Genomic DNA, 19,190 nt, shown 5'->3' with positions numbered 1-19,190 from the left:
TTTCTCCATCTATTTAAGCCAGAGAATCTCTTCAGACCTCCTTTCCATGAGTTCGCGATTATAAGAGAACTTGAACAATTTGCAAGCAAGTACTATGTTCCAAAGTAACATTGTGGGCTCTGGCATTAGACAGACCTAGTTGCAGATTTTGGCTCTGACATCACGTGGGTGACATTGGGAAAACTGTGGAACCCCTCTTACCTTTAGTTTTCTTAACAATATTTATCCCTTACAGGGTGGTAGTGTAGAGTAAATGAGAACATGTAAGAAAAGCATTTAGCGTATGCCTGGCAAGGAGTAAGCACTTGATGCCTGTTGGCTATTAGTATTAAAAAAAAAGTCCCCAAATAGATTATTTTCTAACTTATCAGAATAGTTTCTTTTATCTTTTCTTCTCTTCAAGGTTTCCAGTATGGTTAGAATAGAATGTAGTTTTTATGCTTTTATAGAAATAATAGGTAAAAGATTAAAAAATAATTTCAAGTGAAAAATGAGTAGCCAAATGACTCCACTCCATGTCTTGCTAAGCTGAAATAAATACCACTTTTAATGCACATATTTCTGGTAGCACATGTCTGGGGTAGCCTGATAGTCAGTGACAGCTCTAAGATTTCTGTATGGAAGAAAGGTAGCTGGGCAGCCTGGTAGCAAAGAGGGTGTAGGAAATGGTCCTACTGCTGCCGCTGCGGAGCAGGCACACGCCTGGCATCCCTGGGATGGGTCTGGGCAGGTACTGACTGAGGTGAGGGGGAGGCTGGCCACCCCACCCCAGGGACTCTAATCTCCCTGCCAGCAAGGTTATACATTTTCTTTTTGACAGGGTCTCACTCTGTGGGTGGGCTAGAGAGCAGTGGCGTCAGCCTAGCTCACTGCAGCTTCCAACTCCTGGGCTCAAGTGATCTTCCTGCCTCAGCCTCCCTAGTAGCTGGGACTATAGGCGCATGCCACCACAACTGGCTAATTTTTCTAGTTTTTGTAGAGATGGGGGTCTCACTATGTTTCTTGGGCTGGTCTCGAACTCCTGGCCTCAAATCATCCTCTCACCTTGGCCTCCCAAAAATGCTAGGATTATAGGTGTGAGCCTTTATTTTTTAAAATAATATTTAAAAAACTGAATATACCGTTTAGCCTGACTTGACAGATATTAGGGAAAAGGAAGTTGGGAAAGAATTTTATTTTTTTGACCTTGGTCAGGCAAGTATTTATTATAAGGGAAACAACAGTACATAAACATCTATAGGCTATAATTTCTAAAATTAGTCTGACAGAATATCTCCTGATTCATGAGGAGATAATGATATTTACAGCTCAGGGTAAGAGGTCCTTGGCAAGAGGACCCTAAGGGAACAGAGTCCAGGGCAGGAGGACAGAGCAAAGGGCTCTCGCTCTGGTGCACACTCACCCTGTCCGTGACTGTCGATATAATCAGGGCATTTGGCACCAGAAGAGCAGTTTTGGTTTTCTTTATTAGGGTTACCGAGAAAACGGGAATGGAGATCTGAAACAGAAGCACCAAGTTAACTCTGGTTCACACTTCAAAGAACATTTCACATCTTCGTGTTAAAAAAAAAAAAAAGATAAACAGAAATCAAAACCAGCAGCAAGCTCTCCAGCCTTCCTGAAAATAAAGGAACGCGGAATCTTAGAGAGTGACAGAAGTGTGTCCCTGAGCTCCTCAAACTGGTATTTGCAAGACCAGAGGATAAATCTGGATCATCAATTCTACTGAAGGTCGCGGTGGGAAACCTTTATCTGCAGACGTGGGAACAGAATGCAAAATTTACGTTCATTTTGAAGAGAAGCACAAGGCTTTAAAGAAGCCTCGAGCCTGTGCTCATCTACTTTGGCCAACCTCTACCTGCCCCACTCTCTTCTGTATTCAGGTGCACACGGGTGGGGAAATCGTTAAAAAGCACTGGTGTATTGGAACCACCAATGGTTAGGAAGTCTGGGACCTGAATTCTCAGCTCAGTTCTGTGACTACAGGCTGAGCATCCTTAATCCCAAAATCCGAAATCCAAAAGACTCCAAAATCCAAAACTTTTTGCGTGCCAACGTGACACCCAAAGGAAATGTTCACTGGAGCATTTAGGATTTTGGATTTTTAGATTAGGATGCTCTGCTGATTGTGTAATATTGTGAAAATATCCCAAAATCGGAAACATTTCTGGTCCCAAGCATTTCAGATAAGGGATATTCAACCTGTATCTACATGACCTACTCACCCTTATAAACTATTCTAACCTCAGTTTCCTGATTTATAAATTGGAGATAGTCTTGTGTACTGCTAAGGATTTTCTGTGGATTAGAAGAGATAATACATGGAAAATGCCCACTGCTGAATAAAAATTTCATTCATTTTCTCACTTATGAAATCAGGATGAGTGACATGAGAGAACTCTAAGTTCTCTATTGGTTCAATAAACAACAATGATAATGACAGTGTAGAAGTTACCATTATTAATAACTATTTGTCAGATAAGAATATAATTTAATTATGATGATCCTATGAAGTTGCTATAAGAGATAAGGAAATTTGTTTAGAGAGGAATGTAACTTGCTTAAAGTCTTACATATAAGAAGCTACAAAGATGAAATTTGAACCAATCTGATCCAAACATGGGGTGCTTTTCAATACAATTTGCAATAAGAATGTATCAGATGGCACAAACAATAGTAGAAGTTCCTGATACTTCAACGTTATATCCCTCTAACCAGGTTTGGTCTCAAAGGAAAACAGATCACATCACTTTGATCTCTGAAAATAGAGTCACACACTGCAGGGTAACAAGAAAACAATCTGATTCCCTCCACAGGTACACACGTTCACTTGAACATCTGCTTCGTAAAAATGCTTCACATCTTCGGAAAGACCCCCATGAGGTGAGTGAGGAGGAGGAGGGTCTTATGTAAGCACTGCCAGCTTGAAGGAAGAAGAATGAGCTTTTCATTTTGAATATTTAAATTCACATCTCGGTTTACTAGATGGTGTTATTTACTGCCCTGCCACATTCCAAACAGGAAGACATGGAAGAACGAGGGGCTACAGAAACATTTTTTAAAAACTAGTATTTTGCCAGAGGACTCTACTCACTAAAAATTTTAAGAACGGGAGGTAATTCAGAAGTTATAAGTTGGGAAAATTTTGGCAAAAAAGAATTTAAGATCTACTTAGATATGATATTAAAATGAGTCTAATTTTTTTTTTTTGAGCAGCAACACAAACACAGAGTGACAAAGGGTTATAAATTTAGATTTTTCATAATCTAAGGCAAGGAACACCCTTAAGAAGGAGTTTTCAATCAATTGCTTCATGAGTATAAAATTATAATGAGGCAACACTCGTGAAATAAAGCTTAAATCACTTTTCATTTTGAGCCTAGATGGAACATAATACATACAGGTTAATTTCACTAACATCTGAAAATACCGACAGCATCTGACTAGATGGTCCTGATTAAATTAAGGCTAAACTTTATTAATATTTTCCCTGGGTAGGGTGCTTGGAAGGTTCCCCTTCTTAGCGCAAATTGTTTGGGTGCCTTCAGTACACTGCATCACGTCAGACGAAGGTCTGTTGGCAGTGAGGAAATTCTGCAACATCTCCGCAGCCCAAGTCTCCTTTGACAGCCACTCTTAGAAGGGGAGACACATACAAGTCACTATCACGGTTCTTATTCCCACCCTTGCCAACTTTCAGTCTCCTGCCTCTGAGGTTAGACACAGCCCATGCCAAAGCGATTTCAGTGTGTCCATGTCTTTAGAAAACCTGGGTGACTCCTTTGTAGCTTCTTTTTGTCAGTTCTCGTTACAACCGTATTAGCTTGAAACTGTACTTACTGCCTTTGTGAATTTCCCCATCTTAAGACTCATTCTCCGTTTACTAAAATCTCTAACTCCTGCTGCTTTGTTCAGAGATGTTGGCGCCCTCCGAATTCCTGAGAACGATCTGTATCACACTGGTCGGTACTACTCAACCTTTTCCCACTCCATGAGCAAGTCCTTATGATCCAGAAATCTAGAAGTGCGGCTTACTATCGCTTACATGATACTGATTCAGATAATACTGCCAAGGAAAATGTTTATCTAAACATAACTCTATATAATAAAGAAACAATATGAAAATAACAAGTTTTACCTAAAGAATAGTATGCTAGTCTGTAGACCCAACACCAACAAAATAAAGAATTTCCATTACATTTGTTAAGTGGTCATTATGTGACTACCAGTGGCTTCGGAGAGTATATTTAAAGCACATCTATTGCTCAAAACACAGAGTTTTTAATTGGCTACTTCATGAGTATAAAAACTGTTTCTTCATAATCATGAATCAGAATGACTGAAAACTCAGTGAGGTCACACAAACCCAAGGTGTTTCTCTGGAGGCTGGACTGAACTCTGAGGGACCTCAAGAGCTCAAAGGTGAAGAATGCGAGTGGGGGATGGAATGATCTTTCCCCTTCTTAGGCCATAGCCCCAGGGTCCTTGGCTTAGAAGGCGGGGCCTTGGGCAAACTGCCAGCTCCTCAGGCTGTTCCTCATGGCTCAGGGTGTGAGGCGCCTCTGCTCCCCCAAATCTGTGTCTAATGAGAATGAAAAGATGTAATGTCAGCGTATACTTGGGATGGTGGGTGTCTGCCTCCCCGCGACTAGGCCTCAGCTGCTCCAATTCTGCTCGATCTGTGCTGGTGAGGGTACAGCAAGCTCTAACAAGGAGCTTTTTCATAGGCTTGTGGTCCTGGATGTCTCTGATGGCAACTGGTATAAATACGGTACAAAAATTGATATTTCTTAAAAAAAAATTGCTTTGGTTTCAATGACCGTCTTTGAGACAAATTATGGCGCACCCTCTGTAGAACAACCTTGTTCTCTGGTGACGTGGGTAAAAGGGTCGGGGTGTGGTCGAGGGAGACGCATGTACACGCGTGTGAGGACATGACCGAGAGCCGTGCCTGGAGCACAGGGGTGACAGCCATCTGCAGGTGTGTAGAACCCACAGTGCTTGGGACTACAGCAAAGGGAAATTTGGTATAAAGGCATAACCATGACACAAATATTTATAAATATAGCTAAATTTCAACCAATTAATATTCACAACATATAATAAAGGGTTAGCTTCCTTTTTAAAAACTTACACTAACCTTTGTGTCTTTTCCAAAGACCTTGGAATGAAAACAAATCCAGTTTTCTGATACGAACAGCTTTCCTTGGTACAGTATTTCTTTCTGTAGAGCACAGGTGAAGCCTGGGAGAATATACACAGGTATGGTATCACACAGAATTTTCCATTTAAAACACAAGTCATGTCTGTATTTTGGTGACTCAGGATGGGCAGAGATAATATACTCAAAAGATCTATCACATGTTTTTAAGTCGGTTTTACTGGAAGAACGCTGTGGAGACTAATTTGTTTTTTAATGCAAAGTGTTACAAACTTTAGTATAAATCATGATGGAAAGGCAAATCTACCATTGCACATGAGAGACCAAGAATGGTGTTTCAAAAGTCTCCTTTATTTGGGTTGGTGTGTCATCCGTGGGCTAATATTAGCACACCTGTCCCTCTCTTTTTGGGAATTCTCACTAATGACTCCTTTTGAAATACATGGTCTTGTTGGGGGAAGAGCACAGGACCCACCCCTTCCGTTTGGAGATAACGGCAGAAATCCAGCATCCTGCCTTAACATTGGCACACCAAGAGGCAAGAACGGAACTTTGAGCCTTTGATGAACCACTGCAGAGCAGAGTAGGTGCTTTTTTCTTTCTTTCTTTTCTTCCTTTCCTTTCCTGTTTCCTTTTCTTTCCTTTTTTAAACAGTGTCTTGCTCTGTTGCCCAGGCTGGAGCACAGTGGCATGATCATAGCTCACTGCAGCCTCCAACTCCTGGGCTCAGGTGATCCTCCTGCCTCAGCCTCTTGTGTAGCTGGGACTGCAGCTGTGCACCACCATGCTGGCTAATTTTTTTTTTTTTTTGTAGGGACAGGGTCTCGCTCTGTTGCCCAGGCTCAGAGTAGGTACTTAACTAGCATCCTGGGCAAGATACTTAGGTGTGATCCTCACACCCTTCATAGTGGCATCAGCAGGTATTTGTCCATGTCTAAGGACTTGAGTTTCCTTTTAGCCTTCTTCTAGTGGCCTCTTGTCTCAGGCTCGCTATCCTAAATCTCAAGATAATCCAATCACATGCATTTCAGCAATAAATAAAGAAGGCAAGGATATCATCATTCTGGAATCATCTCGGGTGATTCCCTGTCATGTGGAGAGATTCTGTTTCTCATTCTATTCTCTTATCTTTCCAGGTGCTTGGTGAAAGCTGACTGAAGCTGGCATTACTGTCATGTCATGACTTGCAGAAGTGACTCTGTCTCTGGACTGTGCCCTCTTTCTCCCCCAAAACTCATTATCAACTTTTCAAATATGTAGATTAAAACATCAAACAGGCTGGAACTTACTTTGCCTCAGTGGTTCCTCAGTCGGAACATCAAGAAACAACTTGTGAAAGTGCATATTTGCTTTGTACTGCAATGAGAGCAGAGCACAGGCATTACTGCATCCATCTTTTCATGAAACATCACAAATTTTAACATCAATTTAAATTAAATATGAAGTTTTCCTTTTCTTAATAGTATCTTTCTTTTTCTTTTGAGACAGGGTCTTGCTCTATCACCTGGGCTAGAGTGTAGCGGCATCATGCTAGCTCACAGCAACCTGAAACTCCTGGGCTCAAGCGATCCTCCTGCCTCAGCCTCCCAAGTAGCTGGGACTGCAGGCATGCGCCACCACACCTGGCTAATTTTTCTATTTTTTATAGAGACGGGGTCGTACTCTTGCTCAGGCTGGTCTTGAACTCCTGGATTCAAGCAATCCTCCTGCCTCTGCCTTCCAGAGTGCTAGGATTATAGGCATGAGCCACCACACCTGGGCCCTTAATATTAATTATTTAATTTAATTAATTTAAATTTTTAAGAAATTAAAACATTACTTCAAAGGGATGCCATAGGCTTAAATGGGACAATGCGTCTAAAGGACCTACCGCCTAGGGCCTTATGGTCCCCATCCCTACTGTGGTGGTGTCGTGAAGCCATTTCCTTAGCCAGTGACAGGCTTTCACACACAGACTTCACCCTCCAGGGCAGGAGGAGGCCCAGGACTCTGAAACGCTGCAGATCACTTCATTGTCAAGGCACTGGTTTCACAACTGTGGTGACAACAATGTATAGCCCGCAATTTATAGTTTTTAAAATGCTTTCACAAACATCCTCCTCACAGTAACGCTGGGAACCTGGCGTCCCCACTCCCTGGGTTGGGACACTGTGCCTCAGGGATAGTCAGTCGCACCACACAGCTGTTAAAGAGTGTAAGGTAAGCTGGTCCCCTCCACAGGATCACTGTCCCGTAGGGTGCTGCTGGACACCAAGTCTCACAAGGAGAACAGAGAGACAAGCACGAGCAGGACCCGGGTGGTCTTTGATCCAAATCAGGAGTGGCCTCAATGGCAAAACTGGCCCCATTATTGCTGTACAGACCGGGTCATCGGGAAGACAGACGGTCCCTGCAAGTCAGCTATTTTATAGACAAACACTTATATGAAGTAAATTATCTCATGTTGCTTTCTAGGAGGACATTTTCCATCCAGAAAGACTCCTTGATTAAAGCTAGGTGTTCTACGGGGGCTTCACAGAGACTGGTTTTAATGGCTATAAGAAGCAGTGGTTGTAAACTTGATTTAAAATATCCTAGGCCACAAACTCTTCAAAAATGTCAATGTGAACAAAGGCAAACAAAGGTAGTGGGACCGATTGATCTAAATTAAAAGTAACATAGCAAATAAATGCAGTATATGACTCTAGATTGGATCCTGGAGAGGAAAAAAACCATCTTTATAAAGGACATCATTACTGGGACAACAGTGGAAATGCAAAAGAGATTTTATAGTAATATTTTTGTATATTTCATATTTAGTTAAATCTCTTGAGAGTGCCAAGTTTTTTGATTTAGCTCTTAGGAGACAGCTATTCAAGTATTTAGCGGTGAAGTGTCAAAAAAAAAAAAAACAACAAAAAACAACCCAAACTCCTGGCCCTAGTAAATGTATCACACTCTGATGACACAGAACTGGGCCTTGTTTCCTATCTGGTCGCGTTTTCGAGCAGAACCCAAATTGCTTCTGGAGGAGAATGACGAGCCTGCCCACAGGTCCTCCTCTGTGCACGAGCAGCCTTCTGCTCAGGCAGGGCCTTTGCAGACTCTTCAGTTTTCATACAAGGATGTCACAGATCCCCTTGTTTTGCTAATTACTAGACAAGCACATGGCTGTGTTGGTCCCTGATCTCCGGGTACTTGTCAGAGTTGAGGGTCACAGCATGGAACTCACTACCACTCAGTATGTGTCGAAAGGTCAGCTGTGGAGTATAACGTCGATGACAAACTGACTGCAAGAACTGCCACCTGTCGACTCCTCTAATTCTCTAGACCCTGCGTCCACATCAGTACTGCCCAGCAGGAAGCTGGACGCTCCCATTCCTTCTTTCCACTAGCTTCAGTAGTTCCGTCACCCTCTGAGACAATCCAAATTCCATTCCCAAATTACCTGGCTAGAAGAGGACGACTTTTTCCTTTCAGTCTTAGGGTCATTTTTGCTTTCTGTTTTACAATCGCTCTTATCACCTGCTAAAGAGGCACCATCAAAACTGGATTTTGACCTGGGGAAAGAAAAATCCAGGGAGTCTATAAGATAAATTTTTTATGCCACTAATTTATTGTAATAAATCTTGATTATCATACCATCTCATAAGAAAACCTGACGTTTGTTTTTCTCTTCTAGGTATCAATGCTCATTCCTGCTACTCTGCGGGCATTTACACAGCACGTGTTTGGGAGCCTGGGGTGATCTGTGCAGGCTGCAATCACAACCCCTAGACGTGGTAACTTATAAAGGGAGAAATAACAATCAAGCTGTGAAAGTAATTATGTCATTTTAAAAGTATCTTAATCAGTGTAAAGAGGAATACTTGAGGCAAATTACTAAACAAAATTGCTGCCATAGTTTAATCAAAGAATATTTTTGTTTCAGAATTCCATTAATATTTAACAAGGATTAATTAAGTGGGGCTTTGTGTTAAATGCCTCGGGGCCCACAAGACAGTCTTTATCCTCAAGGAGCCTGTGTACACATGCGTCAGACATTTTTTAAAAAGGCAGTACATGATTTATTGCCAAGATAATACACATCGTAGGAGTTAGGAGCAGGTATAGAGACAGTAAGTCTAACAGGAGGTAAGAGAAGAGGAGAACAATGAGATGATGGGTTTAATACGCTGGGACGAGAGGAATTGGTCACGATGAGAGGGGAGACACAACAGCCCAGAGCAGGAAATCAGTAAAAGTGAAATCAGGAAAATAAATAAATAAATAAATAAATAAATAAATAAATAAATAAATAAATAAATAAATAAATAAAAGAGAGAGAGAGAGAGCGAGAGCAAGAGAGAGAGCATGTTTGAAGTCAAGTTTTCTTTTGTCACGTTAAGGGCAGAGGACAGAGCTCCAGGGTTTCTTTCTACAGTGATTCTAGCCCTGGCTGTCCATTTTAGTAGATGTGTAAATTTGCGCTATCTTCAAACCAATAGTTAAAAATAGTCATTTCAAACTGGAATGTATGTATGATTTTTAGAGCAAGTTTTATAATGATGTAGTTGCTTTATCACTAGAGGGAAATGGCACAAGGTATCCATGATTTCCCAATATCATTCTTTAAAATGATGCTCAGTTAAGAAAGTATTTGCTTCAAAGTGGACTTAAAAATCTGAAACATGGGTGTCACAGAGGGACAAAAATGACTGAAGTCACAGAGCTGTTAGGTCCCAGTTTTTTTAGCTGTAAGAAGATGGACCATATGATGTCCTCAGCCCTTTCCAGCCACAAGTTTATGACCCCACAATGCTCCAATCACAGGTGAAACACCTGTCAGCAATTCAAGGTAGATGGATTTCACTTCAGCTACAGAACACTGAACCTATTCACAGATATAAATTCCCCGGGAATTCTAGGGATTACTTTTTTAGGAAGCTATGAGTAAACATTTGTACTTGAAAATAAAATTATTTTTACAAATGTCAGCTTACCTTTTATTTATACTACTCACTAATTTGAATTTATCACCTCTACTGACTCAAATTAATAAATGTTAATGGAATTGCCAAAAAGAAAAAAGCTCTGATCTTTTGAAGAACTATGGCTTGCAAGCAAATGTGAGGAGTTGGTGGCTCTACCCTTGATAATTTCAAAAAACGTGCACCAAGGGAGCTTGCGGGGTGCTCATCTACACGGTATCGATTTCTTTGAGTCTTCTCAACCATGTTACTTTCACTTTCTACGGGTGACTATAAGCAGGACCAGAAGCCCAGTGCAAAATGAACATGTGGGGCCCCTTACATAAAAATTATTAAGCATTTCCAGACGGTGAGAGCAGAGCATTAACCAAGCATGGGGTTTGCGACTGCATAGATTTTACTTCCATGAAGGTTAACACACATGCCCTGCTGATGAGTATGTTATGTTCCCTGAAGCCTGGGGAAGTTGGGGCAAAATCAACAGCGTTTTTAAGGCGCCTGCTGTAGCCGGTCGACAATGGTGAAAGAGCTGAGAAACAACATGCTTTGTGCTTTTGAGAAGAGAATCATTTGGTGAGTGAGGCAGGATGCTCTGACAGGAAACAACTATAGAAAAAAACAGTGAAAGTGAGATGCCACAAAACAGACGCACAGAAAAGATGGAAAGATACTTGGGAGTTAGAGTCAGAAAAGGAAAGTGTGGGGGAAGAGTTAAGACTTACGCTTGGTCTTGAACAAAGCATAGGTGTGGAGAGAGGACAGGGGCTGGGTAGCCAGGAAGGAAGCAAAAAGCAAGAGTTAATTCCTCTCCCTTAGCAGAGGCCAAAAGAAGTAGAAGGTAGCAGTTCTAGCAGTTCTAACAATGGGGAAGACAACAGTAATTCCTCTACTTAGTAAAGGTACAAAAAAAATCACGTTTACCCATCACTGACCATTCCTTTAACCACTCCCTTTTAAGGGCTAAAAAACAACTTTAAGTCTCTGTTTGGTAGTTAGTGCTCCCGAGAGTAACGGGGGCCACAGCTACACACCTTAAAACCTCCTCTCCCCGCCAGCCCCGTGACCAAACCAGGCCCCTGCCCCGGCGACCCAGCAAACCGTGGCCCCCGGGAAAGTGAGCCACCAGCGAGCAGACCCAGAGGCTGGGCAGATGCTCTGACCTGGCCGGCCTTCCCACGTGCTTCATGGATCTACGCCCCAGACGAGGCCACCCTGGCTCCAGCTGTTAGCAAAGGCAGCGCTGTCAGGCAGGCTCCGGTGGTCTGCAGAAGGCTGGGGCGGGGAGGAGGAGGAGACACTGCCAGGAAGAGATGAGAGAGGGAGCAGACACCAGTGGCCGGGCCTCTAGCAAACCGCCCGTGCTTTCTCAGGGGCATCACTAGCCTACAGCAGATGCTTCCTCTGAACAATGACCAGAAACTAGAAATACCTGCTCCTCCCGCAGCCCCTCCTCCCCAAAAGGCAAAAGAGAACAAAGAGAGTCAACCGAGGACTCACCGGAGGGAAATGATTCTCTTCTGGTCTGGGGACTCGGCCTCCAGGGATGGGGTAGGGGACTGGGCTGTTGGCGACCTGCAGATTTTCTTTTTCTCCTCCACACCATTCTCAGCTTCTGAGCTGGAGAAGAGAGAAAGACGCTTCACCTTAGACATCCAGAGAGAGATGGAAGAAAAAATGAAGTAACTCCACTTTCTGGAGAGTAGAATGACCTTCATTTCCCACGACAGGCTAGTCAACTTGGACAGCTCAGCACTTTCCCGATCTCCATGCTAACCCCTCGCCTGGTGCCTCAAGGGCGGGAGCTGCAGGTCACACCTGCTTAGCTTGTAAATGTCCGTTGTGGGGACTTGCTGGCTCTCAGTCTGAACCTGAAGGCTGCGCTGCCCAGCTCTGCTCTGCCAGGCTGTGCTGGGGCAGGTCACCTGGAGGCTGGGAGGGCCCAGAACCCAGGCTCACGCTCACCTGTGGCCTCCCACAGGTGTGCGCCTTCCTGCCGGGAACCCCCACCCCTTTGTTTGTACTTCTCTTATGTCACTTATCACCTTTTGTTGTAGTTACCTGGGTCCCACTTACTGTTTTAACCAAGAACTTCCCTAAGCAATTTACAGTCTATAATCTTTACAACCACCCATGTTAGGTAGGAATTATTGTCCTCGTTGGACAGATATTCTCATTGAATATCTTGCCCAAGTTCACAGAGTCAGCGTTTATTTCAGTTGGAATTTAAACTCAGTTCTGTCCATCTGTAAGGCCTTTGTGTTCTCTTTCTCTCTCCCCATGCATCCCTCCCAACCACCTACCCCTCCCTTTAGCTCCCTTATTAACTCTTCGGTGTGACACCTCCCCAGTGGGGTGGGAACCTTATTCCTCTTTATCCTAACCACAGGGTCTAGGGGCAGCGCTGGCATACAGCTCTGATCAAGGCTTTGGAGGAACCAGGTCTGACCTAGTAAAAGAGAGAGGTGGGGAGTCGAGGGGAAGGTGAGTGAGAGGCTTTGCACGCTGACCCACTGGCAAAGGCAGGACGACTGGCTTGGCAGATGCAGAAGTGAACTCGCTTAGTCGGCAGTTGCAGGCCTTTTGGGAAACGGGAAAACATTTCCAATGTGGGAAGTGGGAGAGGAAGGAATGTTGAAAGGAGAATACAAAATGTTACATATGACTCAGATCTTTACTGTCAGCCTGGGCAGCAAAGAACTCACAAAACTTACTTCTGAGGATGTGGGAACTCCATGGGGCCAAGCATAAAGACAGACATGTTAAGGTGGCATTGCCATGACAGAGTGGCTCGTTTTGATCCTGATTTATCACCTGTTTGGTATTATCACCTACTTGCCTGCGTATGACTGCTCAGCAGGAAATGTCACTGTTCAATCTAAGCTTTGTGGTTATTTGCGCACTACTTTTTACAGCCTATGGAAACTGCAGCCTGCCACTAGAAGTCCCAACCTAGCATCAAGATCAAGACCAGTGGCTCACGCCTGTGATCCTAGCACTCTGGGAGGCTGAGGTGGGAGTATCGCTTGAGCCCAGGAGTTCGAGACCAGCCTGAGCAAGAGCAAGACCCCATCTCTACTAAAAGTAGAAAAAAATAGCCAGGTGTGGTGGCGCGCACCTGTAGTCCCAGCTACTTGGGAGGCTGAGGCAGGAGGATCACTTGAGCTCAGGAGTTTGAAGTTGATGTGAGCTAGGCTGACGCCACAGCACTCTAGCCCGGGTGACAGAGTGAGATTGTCTCAGAAAAAAAACAAAACAAAACAAAACAAAACACCAAGCATATCTGACTAGGGTATCTAACTAATAACCCCTGCAAATGGCTGATGCTCTCATTTTGCAGTATGCCTTTCTCTTTTCCTAAGTAGAAGAATGCCTGAGGACAGAGGCTCAACCTTCCATTTCTTCAGTTCTTCTCAAAGTACTTAAAATATTAAGTACGTTAAAAGGGCTTAGTCCATAAATGAGTGACAAAAGGTACATGAAAGGCCTTGAACTATTATTAGGAAAACACTGCTTTGGTTTAAAATAAAACAATTGGACTTTATTAAACTTAGCCCCAAGTTTCATTTGTGAACTCAAAGAATGTTTAGATTCTTTGGTTAAGGGGCCTTAGAGTATATTTTTGCCTTTTTTCTCTATCCCCCTCGAGACACACACATTACCGCTATTCTTCAAAACCATCAGGCAGAAATCTACTTGAGCAGCCCTCTTTAAGTAGGAGACTGGAACCTCAGTAATCCCTCTCCACATTCATGCAAATACTTGATGAATTCTACGCAGGGTCAGATCAGGACTGAGGGGCAGGGCCGTAGCTCTGTGCAGCGCCTCTGTATACACGCAGAGCCACTCCTGCCGAGAACCGCTAAGGAAAAGGTGCCACTGGCAGAGATACGGCGCCTCTTGCTCTGGGCAGAAAAGGCAAACGTGCAAAGGCAGCAAAGCCCAGGCTGGATTTCAGCCCTTCCTTGACCTTGACTCTTCGTGGTCAGGCACTTTTGTGCAGTGCAGGGTGCTAAGTGCTTCACCACATGTGGCAGTCCTGTCTCGGGACCCCTAGCACTGAAAAGATTACAGTGCGTTACTTTGTATCATCCTACCCAAACGAAGTCTCTCAATGACAGAACATGCAGTTGTGCTCAAGTTAATGTGGCCTCTTTCTGATATTCCCCACGCCACTCTTCCCTAACCTTGGGCTTGGTCTTCAGCTCTGGTTCTCTCCGTGCAAGCCCTGCCCAGGGGCATGTCCTCCGCAGAGCTTTCCATTCACCCAGTCTCCTCTATCCTGCTGCTGGTTTTCCAATTCACTAGGTACCTATTCAATTAATGCCTTGTACTGTTAACTTTTCTCCCAGATGTTTTAGTTATCCAGCTATTAGACTGAATTCCTTAAGGGCAGGGAACATCTGTTTTTATCCATAGCACTCAGCTCAGCATTTTGCTCATAGTGGTCATTTACGTGTTGATTGATGCGGATTAATTACGTAGTGTCGCTAAGAGGAAGTGAGATTTGTCTACGGACCAATTCGATTTCAGTTTTTGTTTACTTAAAAGTGCTGTAGGCCTAAGCAAGTTAATTCCTAACACAGGTGAGAGTATTCCTGCAAGTGCCCCTTACCCTAGAGGTCTTGCCAGCAGCAGACTGAACTGTATAGAGTCCCATCCGCAGGGACATGTCTGTGTCGGCGTGAGCAGAGAGGGAGGGGAGATGGAACACTTTCTCAAGGGCCCTTGGGGACGTTAAAGTTACTGTCAATGAAGCTGAACAGGTGTCATTCAAATCATGATACTAAGGAAATCAGTTTCTTAAAATAAGAAGACAAAGGCCTTTCAGGGACACTGACTAAAAGAGTCAGCTGAAAAAATAAATTAAAGAATCCAATCCTCCTCTTTCAACAAATATTTATGGGAGTGGTGCCTGCCGGGAGGGTGCTCTCAGCTCTGTAGGTGAGACAGATAAGTGAGGTGACAGTTTCCAGTATCCATAGAAGCAGCAGGAGATGGTGGAAACAGGATCAACCTCCACTTGGCCTTGGCAGGTTTGTGTCTTCTCCCAGCTCCAACCCACTGTAAGCCTCAGTCATGAGCCCCGAAAGTTTTTCAGTGGGAATTTCAGAGCAGTAAGACAGTCACGCTTGCTTGTACCAACCAAGCCTGACTTCAGAACTATCAGGGGCAGCATTCCTACTACCTGCTAGGATAAGCTGGTTTTGATAAAACACTGCCACACACTGTTACACAATCTGTAAAGAAACAGGTTGGACAGTCCCTAGCAACAGTCCAGTATTTGTCACTCTCCCCATACCTCATTAGTCTGATGATTTAAATTGGAAAATTTCACAATTTTCAGAATTAGAATTCTTCCATGGAGTCAACTATCTTCTTCCTGGAGATAGTCTCTGTGAGTTTTAGGCAAACTCAACACTCCTTTCTCTTGTCACATCATTCCCCAGGCCCTTTCCCCTCTGCTGAGAATGTACTAGATTCAGGCATCATCACATGAGTCCAGGTAAATAAGGAGCTACAGGGCAGAAGCTATGATTAAGCTGCATCTCAGGTGAACGAAAACAAGTGCCTCCCTGTGGCTCAGCCCAAGAGGGCGTGTTCCTTTCTAATTACAGTGACAATTCCCTGTGTTTGCATCCACCTTCATGTCAAATCAGTCTAAGCTAAGGCATAACAACGTGTCACGAGACTTTCTTATGGTAGGAGAGGTAGGGGCAGTTTTACATCCACTATCATTTCTGAAACATTCCTGATCATCATGTTTAAAACCACAGTCTTCACCAACCAGGGTTGGGAAGTGACTTGAAGCTAGAGTATGTTTCACCAGAGGGTCTCCATGGGATCAGTTTCTGGAAATGGGATTGTCGTGGCCACAGCCAGGTCCGTGCGAGTCGAGCGTTGCTGAAACTCCGCACTGAAAACTAGGCTGGCGCCTGGACCCACCAGGCCCGGGGGCCTCGCAGACCCCTGCTCTGGCCGCTGCCTGCCTTGCGGCCCCAGAGCCGGCCGGGAAGGGTGGGGCTGCAGAGACGGAGGGGGGCCCTGGGACTGCTGGGCAGCAGCCATGGCACAAACAACAAGTAGCACCACAGTGACCAAAAAAAGGAAGTAGAATGGGGGGCGGAAGGCAGAAGTGGGTGCTGGAGACCAGGACACCCGGGAGACCCTTTAGCGTCTCCAGTTTCATAAACTGAGAATATCTCAAATCAGATTTTCGTAAGTCAGGAAGAACAGCCTTCCATTGACAATTCGGACATAGTGTATGTTTGTCTGGGCACTTTAAATTTGATTTATTTATACATCTAATTTTATTATTTATCAATTTTAGTATTTACTTGTGAATAGGTATAAACATGAGTACAAAATTTAAAAGTTACAAATGGAAAAACAAACTTCCCTTCCACCCCTGTTTGGTGGCGGCCCCGTTTCTCACCAGAGGCACCTACTGCTCCCACTAACTGGTGTGTCCTCCCAGAGAGTCCGTGCACATGTGAGTGTGTGGCTTTGCAAAGCACCAGTGACACAGAACATGCTATTCCGCACCTTTCTTTTTCTTTCTTTCTTTCTTTGGTACTTACTGTATCTCAGTGCCCTTTCCCTATCAGTACACTTCCTCATTCTTTTCAATGACTCCATAGAGTTCTAACGTAATGGATGAACTATATAATTCAACTAGTTCCTTATTGATGGGCAGGGAGGTGGATTCCAGTCTTTCACAAATACGAACAACAATGCAATGAATGTTTTTATATGTATATTATGTGTGTGAATATATCCATAGGATAATGTCCTTTAACTGGAACTCCTTGTGAAAAAGTGTATGATTTAAAAAATTTTACAGTTATTGCCAAATTGCCCTCAGTAGAGATTTTGTGATCCATACCCACAATATATAGCAGTATTTATACATTCTCACTAATCAAGTCTTAAACTTTTAAAAAAAATGTATTTCAAAGTACCTAGCAGAATACCTGGAACATGAAATAACAATAATCATTTCAATAATGACTGGTGTTAAACTTTTTCATCTTTGCAAATGTGAGAGGTTAAAAACAATATACTGAGACCCCCATCTCTACAAAAAATAAAAAATTAGCTGGGTGCAATGATGTGAGCCTGTAGTCTCAGCTACTTGGGAGGCTGAGGCGGGAGGATCAGTGGAGCCCAGGAGTTCAAGGCTGTGGTGAGTTATGATTTTGTCACTGTACTCCAGCCTGTGTGACAGAGTGAGACCCTATCTCAAAAAAAAAAAAAAAAAAAATCCCATTACAGGTTTTTAAATTTTTTTTGAGACAGGGTCTCTCTCTGTCACCCAGGCTGGAACGCTATGGCGTGATCATAGCTCACTGCGGCCTCAAACTCCTGAGCTCAAATAATTCTCCTGCCTCAGCCTCTAGAATAGCTGGGATTATAGGCACACACCACAGTGCCTGGCTAATTTTTTTGTAGAGATAGGGTCTCACTATGTTGCCCAGGCTGGTCTTGAATTCCCGGGCTCAAGTGATCCTCCTGCCTCAGCCTTTCAAAGTGCTGAGATTATAGGTATGAGTCACTGAGCTTGGCTCCATTACTGTTTTAATTTGTATTTCTCTTCTCATGAGTAAGGTTGAGTATATTTTCACATATTTAAGAGCTCTTTAAAAAATTTCTTGTTTTATGAAAATTTCTTGTTTTATTAGCTGTTTACATATGTTCATTTTGCCAATTTTTCTAATGGGTTGGTGGAGACATTTAGGAACAACAATTCTTGTCATAACTGCATCACAGATTCTTGGCAACATCCTAGAATTGATTTTTTAAATAAATTATCTTAAACATTTAGGAAAAAGTGGGTATTAGGGGTTAGCATGACATTAACATAAAATATTAATGTCAAACTAACTTTTTTTTTGCTGTAGAGCGACTTATTGGCAGATAGATAAAGGAATGCCAAAAGCACAGTATTCTTTGACTTCAGCAAAGCCTTCAGTGAAATCCGACAGGCTTCCAGTTCGGATGGAGAATGGGAACACCAATGTGACTGTCTCTCTTTTCTTTCTAAGGCCCCTGAAATGAGTATTTATAAAGGAAGTAATAATCCTGCTACAATATAGTGGAGGCAAACCATCAATAGAAGAGTGATTTCCCCAAATGTCTGAAAAATGGAAAGCAGAGAGTAAAGTATGATATTCACTCGTGGGTAAAGGAAGCTGTAGTCAGAATCCAGCACCAGTGAGGGATAAGAGGATAGGGATCTGTCTGTCAAAAGTCCAATGAGATGCTATAGTAGGAGCAAGTGAGAAGCTGCAGAAAACATTAGATTCAATTAAAGGTGTACCTGTGAGAAATCTTTGACACCCCCTTCCCTGAATGGCAGGCAGTCAAGAGCTTGGCACACGAGGGAAAAACATCAGAAGGGTCATCACTAAAAAAACGGAACAACTGAGGTGTAGAAAACCAGGGTGCCTATTAATAGCATGGGGGACACAGCCCCAGAGTACACCCTCACCCTTCCGTTTTGAGTAAGGTGTCCTCAAAGTGCCAACTCCCCATCCACAAAGGCACAAGGATCTGGGACAGCTACTCTAGTCCCTTATTCTTTTTTTTTCTAGTACTTCATTCTTAAATATGAAATGACAACCAAGGATTGCTAGATCTTAGAAGAAAACCTGACGTCCGAAAGAAAAGACCAAGATAAACCAATACAAAAAGTAAAACCCGGGGGAACCTGACTTTGATGAACAGAAGAAAACTCAAGAGAAACAAGCAAATAAGAGAAACAAAATCCAAAACCTCATTAATATTGTGCTTAGCTATGTTAGAGAGAAGATAGCACCCATAAGACAGAATCGCATCATGACGAATCCTTTTCATAGCCCACCAGCCCCGTACGTGTCCCCTGGGCCTATGGTCTCCTTCACCCACCCCACTCCTGCTGCACTCCCAGCCCCAGCGAGAAACCTGGCACTGAGTGTTCCCTCTGCCTTGGATGCTCTGCCCCAGAGAGCCTCGGGGCCCTCACTGCCTTCAAGTCTGCACTCTAATGTCACCTTCTCAGTGCGACCTATATATTCAACCAAAGAAGGTAAAGCATCAAGGAA

At 43.5% G+C, this 19,190-nt stretch overlaps 1 protein-coding gene across 2 annotated transcripts in view; it reads right to left on the bottom strand.

Annotated features, from left to right (window-relative positions):
* Nucleotides 1–19,190, bottom strand: part of GRAMD2B (GRAM domain containing 2B) — a 102,467-nt gene that overhangs the window by 13,977 nt on the left and 69,300 nt on the right. For both annotated transcript variants that reach the window (XM_045565757.1, XM_045565758.1), the window contains exons 2-6: nucleotides 11,608–11,727; nucleotides 8,589–8,700; nucleotides 6,451–6,517; nucleotides 5,141–5,244; nucleotides 1,403–1,498 (exon numbers count right to left, since the gene is read on the bottom strand). In XM_045565757.1, the coding sequence (XP_045421713.1) occupies nucleotides 1,403–1,498; nucleotides 5,141–5,244; nucleotides 6,451–6,517; nucleotides 8,589–8,700; nucleotides 11,608–11,727 (499 nt within the window). The remainder of the gene's footprint in view (nucleotides 1–1,402; nucleotides 1,499–5,140; nucleotides 5,245–6,450; nucleotides 6,518–8,588; nucleotides 8,701–11,607; nucleotides 11,728–19,190) is intronic.

Source organism: Lemur catta, chromosome 12 (genome assembly GCF_020740605.2).
Source record: "Lemur catta isolate mLemCat1 chromosome 12, mLemCat1.pri, whole genome shotgun sequence".
Taxonomy (NCBI): Eukaryota; Metazoa; Chordata; class Mammalia; order Primates; family Lemuridae; genus Lemur; species Lemur catta.
Note: the sequence above shows the minus strand (reverse complement) of the source record. Positions and strands in the feature narration are given on the sequence as shown.